Raw genomic sequence first — 17,126 nt, forward strand, 5'->3', positions numbered from 1 at the left:
CTGAACTTAGGAAATGGGTGAACACTATTAAAATTAGCTAATGACACCAAAATGAAGAGTATAGAAAACTGTGATGAGGATTGTGGAAGACTGCAGAAGAACATAGATAGGCTAGCAGGATGGGAAGATAGGTGGCAGATGCAGTTCAATGTAGAAAAAAGTGAAGTAATACACTTGGAAAAATGAAGGAATTAGACCATAAATAGTAATATTTTAATAGGAGTAGAGGAAGAGAGAGCACTTGGTGTGCAGGCACACAGATCATGATTAAACAGTAGCCCAAACAGGTAAGACCATACAAAAAATGTAAACTGAATGCTTGATTTTGTATCTAGAGGCATAGAATACAAAGCAATGGCATACAAGTCTTCTAAAAAATGATCTCGTGCATGTTCACTGAGCAACTCATATACCTTGATGAGTAGAATGTTGCGTTTCTCCATACGTCGGGCATTTGCTTCCTGTTGCTCCCGCTTCTTCTGTTCAGAAAGAAGCTGGGTCCGCAAATTCAAAACATCATCCTGAAGCTGCTGTCGAGTTTTTTCCAACATTCGAGCACTGCAATGACAGACAAACAAGGAGCAGGGTTACAGATAGGATAGAAAGCAAGTGAGTGGCTTTATTAGGTTCTCACGAGATATTACAATATTTCCTCCAATGAAGTGAAAGGCTAAGGAGAGTTGACTGACAGGGAGTTTCAGATTTTCAAACCTCGGGAACATTGCCAAGACTTGGATCTTTTTTTCAAGTTCCAAACTTGACTCAATAATTCATCAGCCAGTATCAGACCCCAATCTATTAATGCACCATTTTACAGAGTAGCAAGAGGCATTTGCAACAACTCTTTCCCCACATGGTGAGTGCATAATTTCAACCAAGTTGTCAGGTGGAGAGGTGCGGGGAAGGAAATAAAACTAAGAAGCAAATCAATTGGTCTCCGAGGTGTGATTCCTTAGCATTCCGCTACTGAAAAGGATTGCCTAAGGCCTGGGGCAACCTGTCTGAACACCCTTTCAAACTGAAAATGATTTGATATCAGGAGGGGTGGAAGATCTATTGAGCACACAAAAATTACAAATCGAAAAATTGAATTGGTTCTCACAGACTGAGCCACTGAAGTCCACCATTTTCATCCCTACCAACTCCCAACAGTGATGGTCTCAATTCCAATGGCTACAATGGCAGCTAAAGCTTAAACATAATAATCACAGGAAGCTTTTAAACAGCTGTCAGGTTCTTTTGCATGAGTGAAACAGCATTGAAGTCAGTCATTGGCGGCACATTCTGTTTTTTTCTATGGCAGTGAATGATCCTTGGAATCTTAGTCTAGGCTTAAACATTAATTCTAGGATGCTGCACGCAGCTGCTAACTATTATGTGAGCATTTAGACATGTGCGCTCATTTTTATGTCCAATTCATATGCATGTGAATTATCAGCAAAAGCCGAAAGACGAATAATTGGCACATTTACCAAATAGTTGAAATGTGATTTTTCACACATCCTATTAGCATATTGTTTAATAATTTGACCGAGGTGCTATTTATGCAATAGAATTCAAAATAAAGTTTATTTTGCTTTTTCATCAATTCCCAAAATGAATGTTAGGCATGGTCTTGCTCATTATTTCAGCCACCAAATATAATTAAGATTTGTCATCACTCTCAGGGGAAACAGTTTAGTAACACTCGTCTCTAAGACACTTGAACCTTTGCAATCTCATTTTCAATTAGACCATCTTCCTTGCTTCCATCACATGCAAGGCTCTGTTCTGAAACACAGTTTTAGTTCCTTGGTCAGAGGAGATGGCAGAATCCTCAAGGAACAATGCAAGCAACTTAAAACACAAATCTTAAAATCCAAAAGTTCTAAGCACCAACTCAGAGAATTGGAGCGTAGTAAGCCCACAGCTATAATAGGCAATCTAACATTCTTTCTCATTTGTTAATCTGCACATATTATTAGGATTAAGGAGTTCAGGCATTGAGTGGTAGAACTTTGAAGACATAACTGTTCAAACCTATTGAGGCACCATAACGCAAAGGCATTTGTGATTCCAAGCCAAAACACTAAAAGATGAATTCGGACCTGTCAGTATAGATGTTTAACTGATATAGTTACCAGCCTGGGTGAATGCTTTTATCTAGTTACACTTACAGATACAAGATAGCTGGAATGTTGCATTCTAGCACTTTATAGTTATGATCTCACCATCAATAGGCATTTTTTTCTTAACAGGATTGCTACAATAATTGCACAAAGGAGGTATACACTTTACAGCATAGCAAAGGATCACCATTAAAAAAATGTAGACACAACAATGAAGACTAGTACCAATGAGAAAAGGTAAAGAATCAAAGGTGCAGTCTTCTATACATGGAAATAGGGAAGTTAACTTATGAAAATTGGCAATGCATGAATATTAAATTCTCTTGTCCTACCTCCCTCCTGCTCTTCTCTCTGTTCTGCTGAAGACCGTTTTTATTGCAAGTCATATAGGATAATAAAAACTGTACAAGTTGCAGGTCTGTCAAGTACATTTAGCACTTGAAGAGTTAAGACGCCCAATGAAGTATGTAGTTATGGGGTCAAGTGCCTGTATGACTGATGCTCATAAATCCAATAATCGCACATTTGACAAGTTTCATTTAGCTCCCAGCTCAGTTGCTACGTGAAGTAGACTACCTGTCAGAATGGAAGAAATGTCCATGGGAGGAAGACTGATTCTCCTCCTACTAGAGCCAGGGTAGCAGTGTTAAACTAAGGGACTCCTCATCTTAAAAATAGCTGTCAACTACAAATGTTTAGTCAACAAGTTCTCTAGGGCAACAAACTTGAAATTACAATCAGCTCCAGATAACACAGGCCATTAACAACCAACTTTGCAGTTGTTCTGTAGCTATACCGGAGTGACAAGAAGGTCCTGGCAATATTGCTTAATATAACTTCTCCAATTCTAATACCCTCCAGTTTTATCAGGTCTCCCAGTGCCATAACATGTCCCTTCCCAGTGGGTAGATAGGCAGCCAAAGAGTTCCAAATTCCTGTGATTCTGCACCAACTGGACACACACACACATATGCTCAGAGGTTCATAGGTCACATATAAAATTTAAAATCAATATTCCTATTAATTTCCATATATCTTCGGCTGCTGATACTGACAGATCTTGGTTGTTCCACTTTAGGATTTATCCACCAATGAGGCTGCAGCACCAAGAACAGCTGTTTGCAAGTCTCCAAATCAAATGGGACAATGTAGCGAGTAAGAAATAAGCAAATAAAATTGAACTGGACCTTGTGGGTCATATTGCTCGGACTAATGGGCCACATGTGGCCTATAGGTCATAGTTCGGGTGCCCCTGCATTTGAGGATCCTTGAGGTGCTGCTCACAGTGAGTCGGGGATATCCTGTTTTATAGCAAGCAGAGTACACAAAGTGTTGTTATAAAATACAGTAGAGTTGCGAGAGGACTTGAATAGATCACGTCTTACCTATGGAGCGAGAAGAACAAAATAAATAAATATTGCAGAAAAAAAGATTAAAATAAATAGGAAGAGCTGAGGTAGCAAAAATAAAATAAATAAATATGAGTAGCATAGGATGGGAAGAATAAAATAAGGAACAAGAATGAGAAAGAAATGGGGAAACAAATCTGGGTGAAAATAAATTTTTAAAAATAACTAGGAAGGGTGGATGAGGAAATAAATAATGCAGTACAGAAATGATTAGGGTAGAAATAAATGAGTAGGAACTGACCCCACTTAGTTGAGAAATGAACCCGGGTGGGAAATAAGCAAATAAATTGGAAAGTACACAACTGGAAAATAAGTGAGTAAGAAGGAACAAAGCAAGCTAGAAAATAAAGGAATAAGTGAGACTGTGGCATCGAAGAAATAAATGAAGGAACAGTAAGAGCCTAGATGGAAAGAAACCATTTAAACTAAATGAGATGGTGGGTGAGGACTGAATGGGTCTGGATAATGTATGATAGCATACAGGAGAAAGGAAAGAATACAGCACAGCAAGGAGTACTACATTGCTCAGACAGCAAGAGTAGACAACCGGACAGGGAGGTTAAGGGGGCAAAGACTAAAATTAGATGTACATACATAATGTTAGAAGCATTCAAAATAAAATGGTACAACTGGAGGCTACGGTAACTATCAGCAATGACAGTGTCATCGGAATCAAGGTGATGGATGAGAAAATAGTTTAGAAGAATACATGGGATTCAGAAAGGATAGAGAAAACAGGAGAGTTGCCTTGTATGCAACGGACAATTGGGATGCTAAATAGTCAAGCGAGCACAACTGGAAAAGTCATCCGATGAAATTATCGGGCCAGATACGTTCCATAAGAGCCAGGGCAGTATTTGCAGTTTGCCACAGACCACCAGGCCAAAGCAAAGAGATCACCTCATGACTTTATGACAAAATTAGAAAAGTAAGTGAGAAAAGGAAGATAATAATGTTGGGGGAGTTTAGCCAATCCAATATAAACTTGGAAAGACTGAGCTTGTTAATGCAGCGCAGTCAGAAGCAGTTGTGAATCAGGGAACCCACGAGAGGCAGATCTTTTCTGCACTTAGTTCTTGTGAGTGAATGAAACACTATTTCGAGAGCAAAAGTAGTAAAACATTGGGCAATAGCCATCATGCACGCAGTAACTTTTAATTTGACTTGAGAAATAGGGCGGACACATAACCAAAACTGAATATACACTTTAAGGTGGCAAAGTTTCAGTTGTAGGATGATCCAAGCTTGGTAACATAGACTTGGGGGCACTACTGAAGAATATATCAGTTGAGGATAAATTAATATCCTTCGAAAACATTATATGGCAAGGACAAGGAAAGGCAAAATAAAAATGCTCCAAAATAGATTAGTGGGAAAATTAAAAGGGAGATTTAGGGGGGAGAAAGAAAAATTACAAAGCTTGTAAGGAAAAGGGATGAGTACAGATTTTACAGAAGCATAAAGAGACACCAAAAGAAAATTGGAAGTAGACATAGCAGCAGATGCAAAACACCAATAACGAATGTCCTTTAGGGAAGGAAACCTGCAGTCCTTACCCGGTCTGGCCTATATGTGACTTCAGACTCACAGCAATGTGGTTGATTCTTAATTGCCCTCTGAAATGGCCTAGCAAGCCACTCAGTTGTACAATCTCGCTAAAAATAGTCATAACAAGAATAAAACCGGACGGACCACCCGGCATCGGACCACTAGGCACCGGACACGACAAAGCCAAACCGAGCCCAGTCGACCCTGCAAAGTCCTCCTCACTAACATCTGGGGACTTGTGCCAAAATTGGGAGAGCTGTCCCACAGACTAGTCAAGCAACAGCCTGACATAGCCATACTCACAGAATCATACCTTTCAGCCAATGTCCCAGACTCTTCCATCACCATCCCTGAGTATGTCCTGTCCCACCGGTAGGACAGACCCACCAGAGGTGGCGGGTCAGTGATATACAGCCAGGAGGGGGTGGCCCTGGGAGTCCTCAACATTGACTCCGGACTCCATGAAATCTCATGGCATCAGGTCAAACATGGGCAAGGAAACCTTTTGCTGATTACCACCTACCGTCCTCCCTCAGCTGATGAATCAGTCCTCCTCCATGTTGAGCACCACTTGGAGGAAGCACTGAGGGTAGCAAGGGCACAGAATGTACTCTGGGTGGGGGACTTCAATGTCCATCACCAAGAGTGGCTCGGTAGCACCACTACTGACCGAGCTGGCCGAGTCCTGAAGGACATAGCTGCCAGACTCGGCCTGCGGCAGTTGGTGAGCGAACCAACACGAGGGAAAAACCTACTTGACCTTGTCCTCACCAATCTACCTGTCGCAGATGCATCTGTCCATGACAGTATTGGTAGGAGTGACCACCACACAGTCCTCGTGGAGACAAAGTCCCGTCTTTGCACTGAGGACACCATCCAAAGTATTGTGTGGCACTAACACGTGCTAAATGGGATAGATTCAGAACAGATCTAGCAGCTCAAAACTGGGCATCCATGAAGCACTGTGGGCCATCAGCAGCAGCAGAATTGTATTCCAGCACAATCTGTAACCTCATGGCCCAGCATATTCCTCAGTCTACCATTACGAACAAGCCAGGGGATCAACCCTGGTTCAATGAGGAGTGTAGAAGAGCATGCCAGGAGCAGCACCAGGCGTACCTAAAAATGAGGTGCCAACCTGATGAAGCTACAACTTAGGACGACATCCATGCTAAACAGCAGAAGCAACATGCTATAGACAGAGCGAAGCGATTCCACAACCAACGGATCAGATCAAAGCTCTGCAGTCCTGCCACATCCAGTTGTGAATGGTGGTGGACAATTAAGCAACCAACAGGAGGAGGAGGCTCTGTACACATCCCCATCCTCAATAATGGCGGAGTCCAGCACGTGAGTGCAAAAGACAAGGCTGAAGCGTTTGCAACCATCTTCAGCCAGAAGTGCCGAGTGGATGATCCATCTTGGCCTTCTCCCGATATCCCCACCATAACAGAAGCCAGTCTTCAGCCAATTTCGATTCACTGCACGTGATATCAAGAAACGGCTGAGTGCACTGTATACAGCAAAGGCTATGAGCCCCAACAACATCCCAGCTGTAGTGCTGAAGGCTTGTGCTCCAGAACTAGCTGCGCCTCTAGCCAAACTGTTCCAGTATAGCTACAACACTGGCATCTAACCGACAATGTGGAAAATTGCCCAGGTATGTCCTGTCCACAAAAAGCAGGACAAATCCAATCCAGCCAATTACCACCCCATCAGTCTGCTCTCAATCATCAGCAAAGTGATGGAAGGTGTCGTCGACAGTGCTATCAAGCGGCACTTACTCAACAATAACTCAGTTTGGGTTCCGCCAGGACCACTCAGCTCCAGACCTCATTACAGCCTTGGTCCAAACATGGACAAAAGAGCTGAATTCCAGAGGTGAGGTGAGAGTGACTGCCCTTGACATCAAGGCAGCATTTGACCGAGTGTGGCACCAAGGAGCCCTAGTAAAATTGAAGTCAAATGGGAATCAGGGGGAAAACTCTCCAGTGGCTGGAGTCATACCTAGCACAAAGGAAGATGGTAGTGGTTGTTGGAGGCCAATCATCTCAGCCCCAGGACACTGCTGCAGGAGTTCCTCAGGGCAGTGTCCTTGGCCCAACCATCTTCAGCTGCTTCATCAATGATCTTCCCTCCATCATAAGGTCAGAAATGGGGATGTTCGCTGATGATTGCACAGTGTTCAGTTCCATTCGCAACCCCTCAGATAATGAAGCAGTCCGTGCCCGCATGCAGCAAGACCTGGACAACATCCAGGCTTGGGCTGATAAGTGGCAAGTAACATTCGTGCCAGACAAGTGCCAGGCAATGACCATCTCCAACAAGAGAGAGTCTAACCACCTCCCCTTGACATTCAACGGCATTACCATCGCCGAATCCCCCACCATCAACATCCTGGGGGTCACCATTGACCAGAAACTTAACTGGACCAGCCATATAAATACTGTGGCTACAAGAGCAGGTCAGAGGCTGGGTATTCTGCGGCGAGTAACTCACCTCCTGACTCCCCAAAGCCTTTCCACCATCTACAAGGCACAAGTCAGGAGTATGATGGAATACTCTCCACTTACCTGGATGAGTGCAGCTCCAACAACATTCAAGAAGCTTGACACCATCCAGGACAAAGCAGCCTGCTTGATTGGCACCCTATCCACCACCCTAAACATTCACTCTCTTCACAACCAGCACATTGTGGCTGCAGTGTGTACCATCCACAGGATGCACTGCAGCAACTCGTCAAGGCTTCTTCGACAGCACCTCCCAAACCCATGACCTCTACCATCTATAAGGACAAGGGCAGCAGGCACTTGGGAACAACACCACCTGCACGTTCTCTTCCAAGTCACACACCATCCCGACTTGGAAATATATCGCCATTCCTTCATCGTCGCTGGGTCAAAATCCTGGAACTCCCTTCCTAACAGCACTGTGGGAGAACCTTCACCACACGGACTGCAGCGGTTCAAGAAGGCAGCTCACCACCACCTTCTCAAGGGCAATTACGGATTGGCAATAAATGCTGGCCTCGCCAGCGACGCCCACATCCCATGAACGAATTTTTAAAAAAGTATTATAAAGAGCAAAAGAGTAATGAAATAAACAGTTAAAAATCTTAGGGACCCAAATGGAGTCAAACATCAGGATGACCAGGAGATAATTAACAGGTCAAATGGTTATTTCTGGGAGGCTTGGGAGGACACCAACAATATAGCATCGAACACATGTTGTACATGCTCTGGGACATGGGACATGAGCGGGGTAGACATTCCAGGTGGGCTTAAGTGACTGAAAACTATTAAGTACATGGGACTGATAAAATACAGCCCAAGGTTAGGAACATGAGGATCTTTGTGAAGCAGAGATGGTCATTTTGAGAGAGTTAACAAACAGTTAGAAAGTCCAAACAGACTGAAAAACAGGCAAATTTAGTTCCCATATTCAAAAATGTTTAGAGTCATAAGTGGCAGTGAGACCCATTTGTCTCACTTCAATAATCAATGGAATCAATAATCAGAAACAAAATAGAAAAGCAAAAAGAAAATAACCAAATAAACTGTAATCAATACAGTGTTAGAAGCCTGGATCTTGCCTGACGAACCACAGACTTTTTTTTTTAAGGAGGTGATATCTCAAATTGACAAAGCGGGGATTGGTGTGGGGGGGGGGGTGCGCATGCAAATAACAGAGACAAAATATAACAATCTTACCACCACCCTGGCTAAGATCAGCTGACTCTACTCAGGCTTCGAATCTGGGACATTCTTAGATTGCATGGTTCAGTTCAATGAAGAGCAATGCACTTCACAACTAATCTATCAAAGGGGAGTTCCTCAATTATTTTAATAGTTTGCAACATGTCAAATATTTGAAATTCACTGCCTTATTTCATCTGAAGACAATGCATTAAAATAAAACTTTTTCTACAAAATAGGTTATTTATGGTAATGTTTAAGTAATGAGCATTTTCTCATTTTAATTTATAAACAAGTTAAAAGGCAGATGATTAAATAGGCTTGCAGTTCATAAAAATTCTGAAAGCACAATCTTGGTCAATATATACATTATTTGGCAAATGAGTTATGCAATTATTTCCAGCAAACTGTGCATAAACAGGCAATTGACTGTCAATGCCTTTTATCAGCAAGGATGCATTCTAGTATCAAGGATGAAGTGTACTGAAATGATATGCTCGCAGAATGCTATTTCATTAAATTATCTTAATAACATGTCACACTTCTCACATCTGAAAATTTCCCTTCTCTTTTCCTCCTCCTTCTCTCCTTGCATTACTTCCTCACAAACTGAAAGGAAATTTGAACTAAACCACATCACTCCCAATGCAAACTAGGCCTAGAAGTAGGTATATCACAATCTTACGGTGTGTAGTTTCTTGTAATATTATTATTGTATTTGCAATGAGTTTCATATCAAAAGCCCAGTAAGTGTTTGATAACACCTACATTATACAATTAGAAATGCATTTGTCAGACCTAAATCTTGTATCATTAATTAACTAGTAACAAGAAAAAAATGAGCACAAACTTAAATCATTTACCCCTGCAAGTTTCTAAATAGAAATTGTAATAGGAGCCAGATGGTCAGTTTCAGCCTGATCTGACAATAAGTCTAAACTACAGGTTCCTTGTTCCGATGAATTACCTTCCAATTTTAGGCCTATATGGTAAATTGGGAATTAATCATACAATTTTCTTTATGCATTATGCAGACTTGGAGACGCAGTAATAAATCAGCTAATTACTCCATTAAAGCGCTGTATGAAAATAAAGAACTGGAAATAATTACACAAAGTTCAGAACAGTGAACAACTTTCAATGGGGTTCTGTATAAAATACAGCAGACGAGCCTAACGTGCAACCTTCAGCAGGGTTGGAACAAAAATAATGCTCTGCATCTCAATAGGTTGGAATGTTATTCATTTAAAAAGTTTTGACAATTTTAGATTTGAATTAATAAAAAAACAGAAGTCCATTCAGCTACCAGCATCACAGCAAAGAACAACATCATTGTTGAAATTACATTTCAGTCACTCCACTGCATTCACCTATTAAATGAGCTCCAACTAGGGTAGCTAAAGGAAGCGTATGCGTGTGTGAGAGAAGAAAAGCAGGGACGGTTTCAGTACATCAAAATTCAATATTATGGCAGTGAATAGGAATTCATTCATTTATTTGCTCCATTAGAATTCTAAATAATGCAATATGAGCAGAGGGGAAAAGAGTACAGGAAAAGCAACAAGTAGGATTAACACTGCCTGTTGTGGCTGTGGTACCTGAGATCTCTCACCCCTTGTAGCACAATACACACATTGCTTCTATCCTACACCAAGCAGGTTGATGACCTATGCCTCATGATGGGAAACAATGCCAACAAGTGTAATTGGGGCTAATTGGATAGTTCATTCAAAGAGCCGGCACAGGCACGATCGGCCGAATGGCCTCCTTCTGTGTTGTATGATTCTATGTTCTGTGAATGACCATTCTGAATGATAAATTAACCCCATTGACAGGAGTTAACGGCTAAAAAATACAGGCTACACAATGCATTACAAAATCAATCACCCACCAAAACCACTTGAAATGAGTTTGTCCCCCCGCGCCGATTTACAAATAAAATTAATGACATGTCAGAAAATCAACACATAATCTAGTAAGCAAAAAAGTGTGCTGCTAAAAGTTCATGATACATAAATAAAGCAACACATTACATAACTGAAAATCTATGACAATGTGTGGCTCTTTGGGTCAAGGTGATCAAAAAAACACAACTTTCCTAACAATGGATCAAGATCAGCAGTTTTTGAAGGGCCACCATCCACAATCTGAAAAAGTGAAAGCCCACACAATATTGGCAAGATTTATAGAATTCTATATATCATGCTTGATTCAGATGAATTTTTTAATATACAAACACACAATCATACAGTATTTATAAGGATTTCTCCAGCAGCTTAGTAGATAAAACACCACCCAACTGGGGTACTAAGCCAGGAAGATCACAGATTCTCAAGCTGCACTGGAACAGCCACATTCAGCTGAGCTGGTGATTCAGGTCCTACAATTGGCCTCGGGAGGCTGCGTATCAGACAGAGCTTCTGCCGCTTGGCCATTATTCAGTGGAACGTTCTGGAGAGTATGCATTGGCCGATAACACTCTCCACAGTTAAATATCCGTGACTACACATACTGTCTAGGCTCACATGTGAAGAATGGCCATTTCACCACGGACTGCTGGCACCTAGGAAACCCTATTTTCTCTTCAATACTCTCAGCCAATGTCCCCAATGACTGAGTCTAACTCCGAAAAGAGAAGAATTCTGTGCTGTAAGTGAGCTTCTGTTAATCAGTGTCCTGAAGCCTGGGGCCAGAAGCAGTGTGCAACAAAGCTTGGCCAGGCTGAAATAAATAAGGCTTGAGAGAATTACATAGAATTTATGGACAGAAACAGGCCATTTGGTCCAACTAGTCTACGCCAGTGTTTATGCTCCACATGAGCCTCCTCCCACCTTACTTCATCTAACCCTCATGTACTTGCCTAGCATCCCCTTGAATGCATTTATGCTATTCGCCTCAACTTCTCCATGTGGTAGCGGGTTCCACATTCTAACCACTCTCTGGGTAAAGAAGTTTCTCCTGAATTCCTTATTGGATTTATTAGTGACTATCTTATACGTCCTCTAGTTTTGGAGCCATGCCAGACCCAAGCACCTTTCTTCCCAAAACGACAAGTCAAAGCTGTGAGTCTCAGACAAAAGTGAGTAAGTGAATATGAATGCAGAGATAGAGCCAGGCCAAGAAGCAGTAAGAACCAGGGAGAAAACACAGGTAAGAGTGGCTGAGGAGCAGGTGCAATGTTTTCTTTTAAACAACCACCAATTTCAAAATTTTTGCATTCATTGGGTTTTTATTTTGGTTTTAATAATTAAACCTGAAAACTGGGGACTCTATCATAAAAGAGCCTGGCTTGATTTAGCAAGTATACTGAGTGCAGGATTAACAACATGTTCTGTTAGAGACACCTATTCAGCGTAAGGAATGAGAACAGCATATTGATGAGGTAAGAAGGATGATATGTTGGAATAATGGGAACTTCAATTCACCCAATAGAATCTGGCAATTCAATAATGGAAATCGAGCAACAGAATCAGAAATGATAAATTTGCTTTCAGACCACGTGTCATGGACTCGATGAGGGATGCATACATCTGGATCGGATTCTGGCCAGCGATGAGGATAGCATCCACAAATTAGTACTGAAACCTCCGGGGACTTCTAACCATATTGAGCCAAATTTTGCTGTAGTTAGACTTGCCCTTGCATGTTTAGGTTTTTAAATTTTTTGCATGGCAAGTTGCTGAAGGTGCAAGCTGATAACGTCGCAGCAAGGGAAACAGGGCATCTGGAACCTGAGTGAATAGGGTAAGCAACTGAGTATCTCCTTAACCAATCAGATTAAAGGACTGACAAGGAAATGTAAATTAGAGTGAGTGAACTCAATATCAAATCAGGTACAGAAAGAGAAATAAGGAGGGAAAGAAAGATTGGTTAACAGAAGAGAAAGAGAAAAAAGAGCCCAAGAAAAAGTTTTACAAATTTTTTTTAATTTTTAAAATCTCCAACAATTAAAACCTGAAGGAGTGAGACTCCATACTTGTAATTGTTCATTTTCAGTGCCAGAGTGGTTGATTGGCGAGGAAAAGTTTGTGCAGAAAAACACCTTTGACCACAAGGCGATCAGCAAGTGGTCCGCACGTAACGTCCTCGAGACCCTGCGGGAAAAGGAGATGGTGGATCCTGTCGGTTGGTTCCCCGAGCAAACTGTCAATGTCATTTGGCAGAACGCCTCATCGCCAGAGCTGTCAAACAAGCACCAAGACCCACCTTGGCTGGAGGTGGGAAGGGCCTTTCCCATCAGATTCTTCATGCACTCCCGGAGTCTCAGCGCCACCGCGCGCTGTCCCAGAGGAGGCTGCGGTGGAGACGAGACCGTCACCCATCTCCTTCTGGAATGTGCCTTTGCAAAGAAGGTCTGGAGAGAGATGCAGTGGTATCTGCCCAGGTTCGTCCCGAGCAGTTCCGTAACACAGGATTCTGTGCTCTACGGGCTGTTCCCGGGGACGCACACTGAGACGGACATCAACTGCTGCTGGAAGACCATCAACTCGGTGAAAGACCCACTTTGGTCTGCCCGAAACTTGCTGGTCTTCCAGTGCAAGGAACTGTCCTCGACCGAGTGTTGCAGACTGGCACATTCCAAGGTCCGGGACTACGTGCTCAGGGATGCACTGAGGATGGGTGCGGCCGCTGCAAAGGCTCTATGGGGAAAGGCAACCGCTTAGAGCCTTCCCGCCACTGTATACAGAGGGGCTAAAATCAGGGAAAAACCCCTCGGGCAGAATGTAAAATTCAAATTGATGCAATGAAATGTAATGTACCTGTAATGAATCTGTAATGAATCACCTGTACTGATTGTGATGCAATGAGGCACCCTAGAGTGTCATGAACTGTAACTATGTCCAATGTGTTCATTGAACTGTACTTGATGTAACCTGCAAATTGTATAATCTGTATTGTGTATGTTTGGAATGTGATATGACAACTGTATTGTATGTATTTCTGTAAATTTTATGAATAAAGTATATTTTTTGAGAAAAAAATTAAAAGGGTACTTAGGCTTCTCGGCCTTTTGGCTAAGATCAAGTGTGTTCCTAACAGGGTTTATTTGGATCTGAGCGGATCGGAACGCTGGCTGCGACCTCATGCACTCGCAAGATGCGGGCTTTGCTGTGATTGGTCGATTTGTGTGCTGGCTCCGCCCCTAAATTTGCATAAGAACGACATCAATACTGCAATGGCAGTGAAGGGCACAAGGCCATGGTGTGCCAAAAACCGTCAGGGTGACGGTAAAAACAGTTGAAAGCGTTACGCCGATGGATCGTGCGTTTTTTGTGAAACAAATTCTGTTCGAGTGCTGTGGATTCGAAGCAACGGACATCTTCTGCCGACAGGATTTCCCTCGAAACGGATATTTCGATGTCACCTTCAAGACAGTCGCTGGATGCCAGAAGTTTCTTCAGGTGTTCAAGAAGTGGAGCGAAGGACCGCTGGCGATTCTCACTGTGGAGCCGCTCTCACCCTCCCAACGCAGAGCAATCGGAAGCCGGTCGTACACATGTACAACCCACATGTCCCGGTCATCGATGTGCTGATGTTCCTCGCCAGATACGACAATGGGGCGGAGAACAGCATTGACGTCACCGACCAGTTCGGGATCTGGACCAGCAAGAGGGAGGTCACGGCAACGTGGAGAGTGGATGCACAAGGCAACATCCTCCACCCCGCCTCCAGCTTCACCATCGGAGGAAGTCGAGGGTACATCATGTACGTGGGGCAACCCAGAGTCTGTCGCACCTGCGGCAAATCTGGCAACCTGGCAGCCTCCTGCACTGCAACCGTCTGCAAGAACTGCAAAGGGAAGGGTACCAGACTAAAGACTGCAAGGATAGCAAGTGCTGCAACCTGTGCGGAGAGGATGGCCATCTCGACAGGGCCTGCCCCAAACGCAGCTTCAGCTATGCCCAGGCAGCCAAGAGCAACACAGCGGAAGAGGAGGGGGCAACATGCAAGGCTGCCCCAAAGAAGGCCAAGAACCCTCGCCCCACCACGACCCACTCCAAGAAGTCCCCGACCCAGGAAGACAAGGAGCGAGAAAAGGGTCAAGCCAAAAACTGCCAGACCCTGACACCCAGCTCCGAGCCTCCCCACCAGCCAACAGAGTCCATGAACGAGGAGGCAGCAGAGCAAGAATGGCAGCTCGTGAGCAAGAAGAGCAGAAGGAGGAAGCCAGAGGAAAGGAAACGAGCTCCTGCCGACACTGCAACCAGGGGTAAAAGAGCGCTCGAGTCGCAGTCGGACTGCAGCGACTACCCCGCGTCTGACGAGGAGGGACGACAGCAGCGAAGCAGCCAGGCTTCCCACCGAAAGCGTCAAACGTCCAAGGCGACACCGACGCAATCGATACCCCCTATCTCCAGAACACGGGGAGCGACAATGCCTCCAGCACCCTCCGGCTCCAGGATGCCGGGAGCAGCAAAGTACCCAGCGCACACCAGCTACGGGACACCGGGAGCAGCACCACAGAGAGCGAAGAACGGCTCCAGGAAACCGGGAGCAGCAACAACGAGGAGCTCCAACCTATCGAGGATCACACGGACTCTTCACCCGACACCACGCCGCCGATGTCACCCCGGCGGAACGACGACCCCCACTCTGTGGCAGAACAGGACTCGTACCTCAGCTCAGGGAGCGTGGAACACTTTGCACAGATCGCCTGGATGCAGGGACACAGCCAAGAGCTGGAAACAATAAACGGGCTGTCGGGTGAGACTTTAAACTGTTGTTAAAATGAGTCTGAAAGTCGCATCCATTAACGTGCATAGCGTTAAATGCACTACGCGATGTGTGTCGACCTTGGACTACCTCGCCAAGGTCAAGAGCGACCTGCTGTTCTTGCAGGAGTGCGGCCGCACCTCAGCAATTACCGGCAATGGTCGCAGTGGTGGGCCCACGGGCCGTCGATCTAGTCGGGAGGCAACGACTGCCATGCCTCCGGCCTGGGGATTCTGCTGCGGGGAGGTAACTTCACCATCACCGAAGTAAAGGAGGTGATGGGGAGTCGCCTTCTCGTAGCAGACGTAATGTACAAAAACGCTCCGCTCCGGCTGATCAACGTGTAAGCCCCGGCTCTGAAGAACAAGCGGCTAGCCGCCTTCCAGCAGCGCCCACTGCTGCTGGCGACGTCCAGGCCGGTCATTCTCAGCGGTGACTTCAACTGCATCATCGATGCAGCTGGACGATCCGGCAGAGCTGACAGCAAACTGAACGCCACGTCCAAACTCCTGATGGAAGCGGTGAAAGACGCCAAGCTGTGCAACGTCTTCAGCAACCCTGCAGATGGAGCAGCGCGTCTATACACCTGGTCCAGACCAGACGGGTCCATCCGTTCCAGGATAGACTTCCTGTTTGCGTCCCTGACGCTCAAGGTCACACCGGTGTTCTTCTCTGACCACTGCCTCCTCCTGGCTGACTGTCACCTACAGGACGATCAGAGAGTAGGCAGGGGGATATGGAAGCTGAACGCGAAACTGTTGACCCCGGGAAACATTGAGGAACTGAAGAGGAATTACAAAGGTTGGAGAACCGTAAAGCCCCTCTTTGGTTCCCCAGTGCACTGGTGGGAAGCCATCAAGGCGAACATCAAGAGGTTCTTCATCCTCAAAGGTGTTCAGAAGGCGAGAGAGAGGCAGAGGGAAACGTCCCAACTCCAGAAAAGCATGCAGAATCTTCTCCTGCTGCAGTCGATGGGGATTGATGTCGGGGAGGAACTCAGAGAGGTGAAGGACCAGAAAGTCTCGCTCTTTGCTTCCGGTCCAGAGACTGCTCCGTGGAGCAGGACGAGACTTGCTCGCGTTTCTTCTTCCAAAAGGTACACAGAGACAGCTCTGTGATCAGCAGCCTGAGGGAAGAGGATGGCTCGGTCACGTCCTCGCAGCCCAACATACTGAGGATCTGCGAATCCTTTTATGCCGGACTGTACGACGCGAAGCCCACAGACAGCGCGGCCTCCAAGTCCTTCTTGTCGTCTATCGCGGAGGTTCTAGACGACAGCAAGCTGGAGAGTCTGGATCACCCGCTAACTCTGAACGAACTGACAAAGGCCATCTGTTCCTTCGAGAAGAGTAAGACTCCCGGAAGCGACGGCTTACCGGTGGAGTTGTACTCGGCTCTGTGGGACTGGATAGGCCAGACCTGCTGGAAGTGTACGGGGGTATGCTCCTGGCAGGCAGCATTTAAGACTCCATGAGGAAAGGCATCATCACCTTCAACCTACAAGCAGAATGGGGAGAGGGAAGAAATCAAAAATTGGCGACCCATCTCACTACTTAACGTGGACTACAAAATTCAGTCCAAGGTCATCGTCAATCGGGTCAAGTCAGCCCTCGAAGTGGTGATCCACCTCGATCAGACCTGTGCTGTACCCG

The 17,126-nt window shown here is 44.9% G+C and overlaps 1 protein-coding gene across 3 annotated transcripts in view; it reads right to left on the reverse strand.

Moving 5' to 3' along the window:
- The window catches only part of mad1l1 (mitotic arrest deficient 1 like 1), a 730,635-nt gene that overhangs the window by 558,685 nt on the left and 154,824 nt on the right, over positions 1–17,126 (reverse strand). For all 3 annotated transcript variants that reach the window (XM_068002947.1, XM_068002946.1, XM_068002948.1), the window contains one exon: positions 414–558. In XM_068002947.1, the coding sequence (XP_067859048.1) occupies positions 414–558 (145 nt within the window). The remainder of the gene's footprint in view (positions 1–413; positions 559–17,126) is intronic.

This window comes from Heptranchias perlo, chromosome 22 (genome assembly GCF_035084215.1).
Source record: "Heptranchias perlo isolate sHepPer1 chromosome 22, sHepPer1.hap1, whole genome shotgun sequence".
Taxonomy (NCBI): domain Eukaryota; kingdom Metazoa; phylum Chordata; class Chondrichthyes; order Hexanchiformes; family Hexanchidae; genus Heptranchias; species Heptranchias perlo.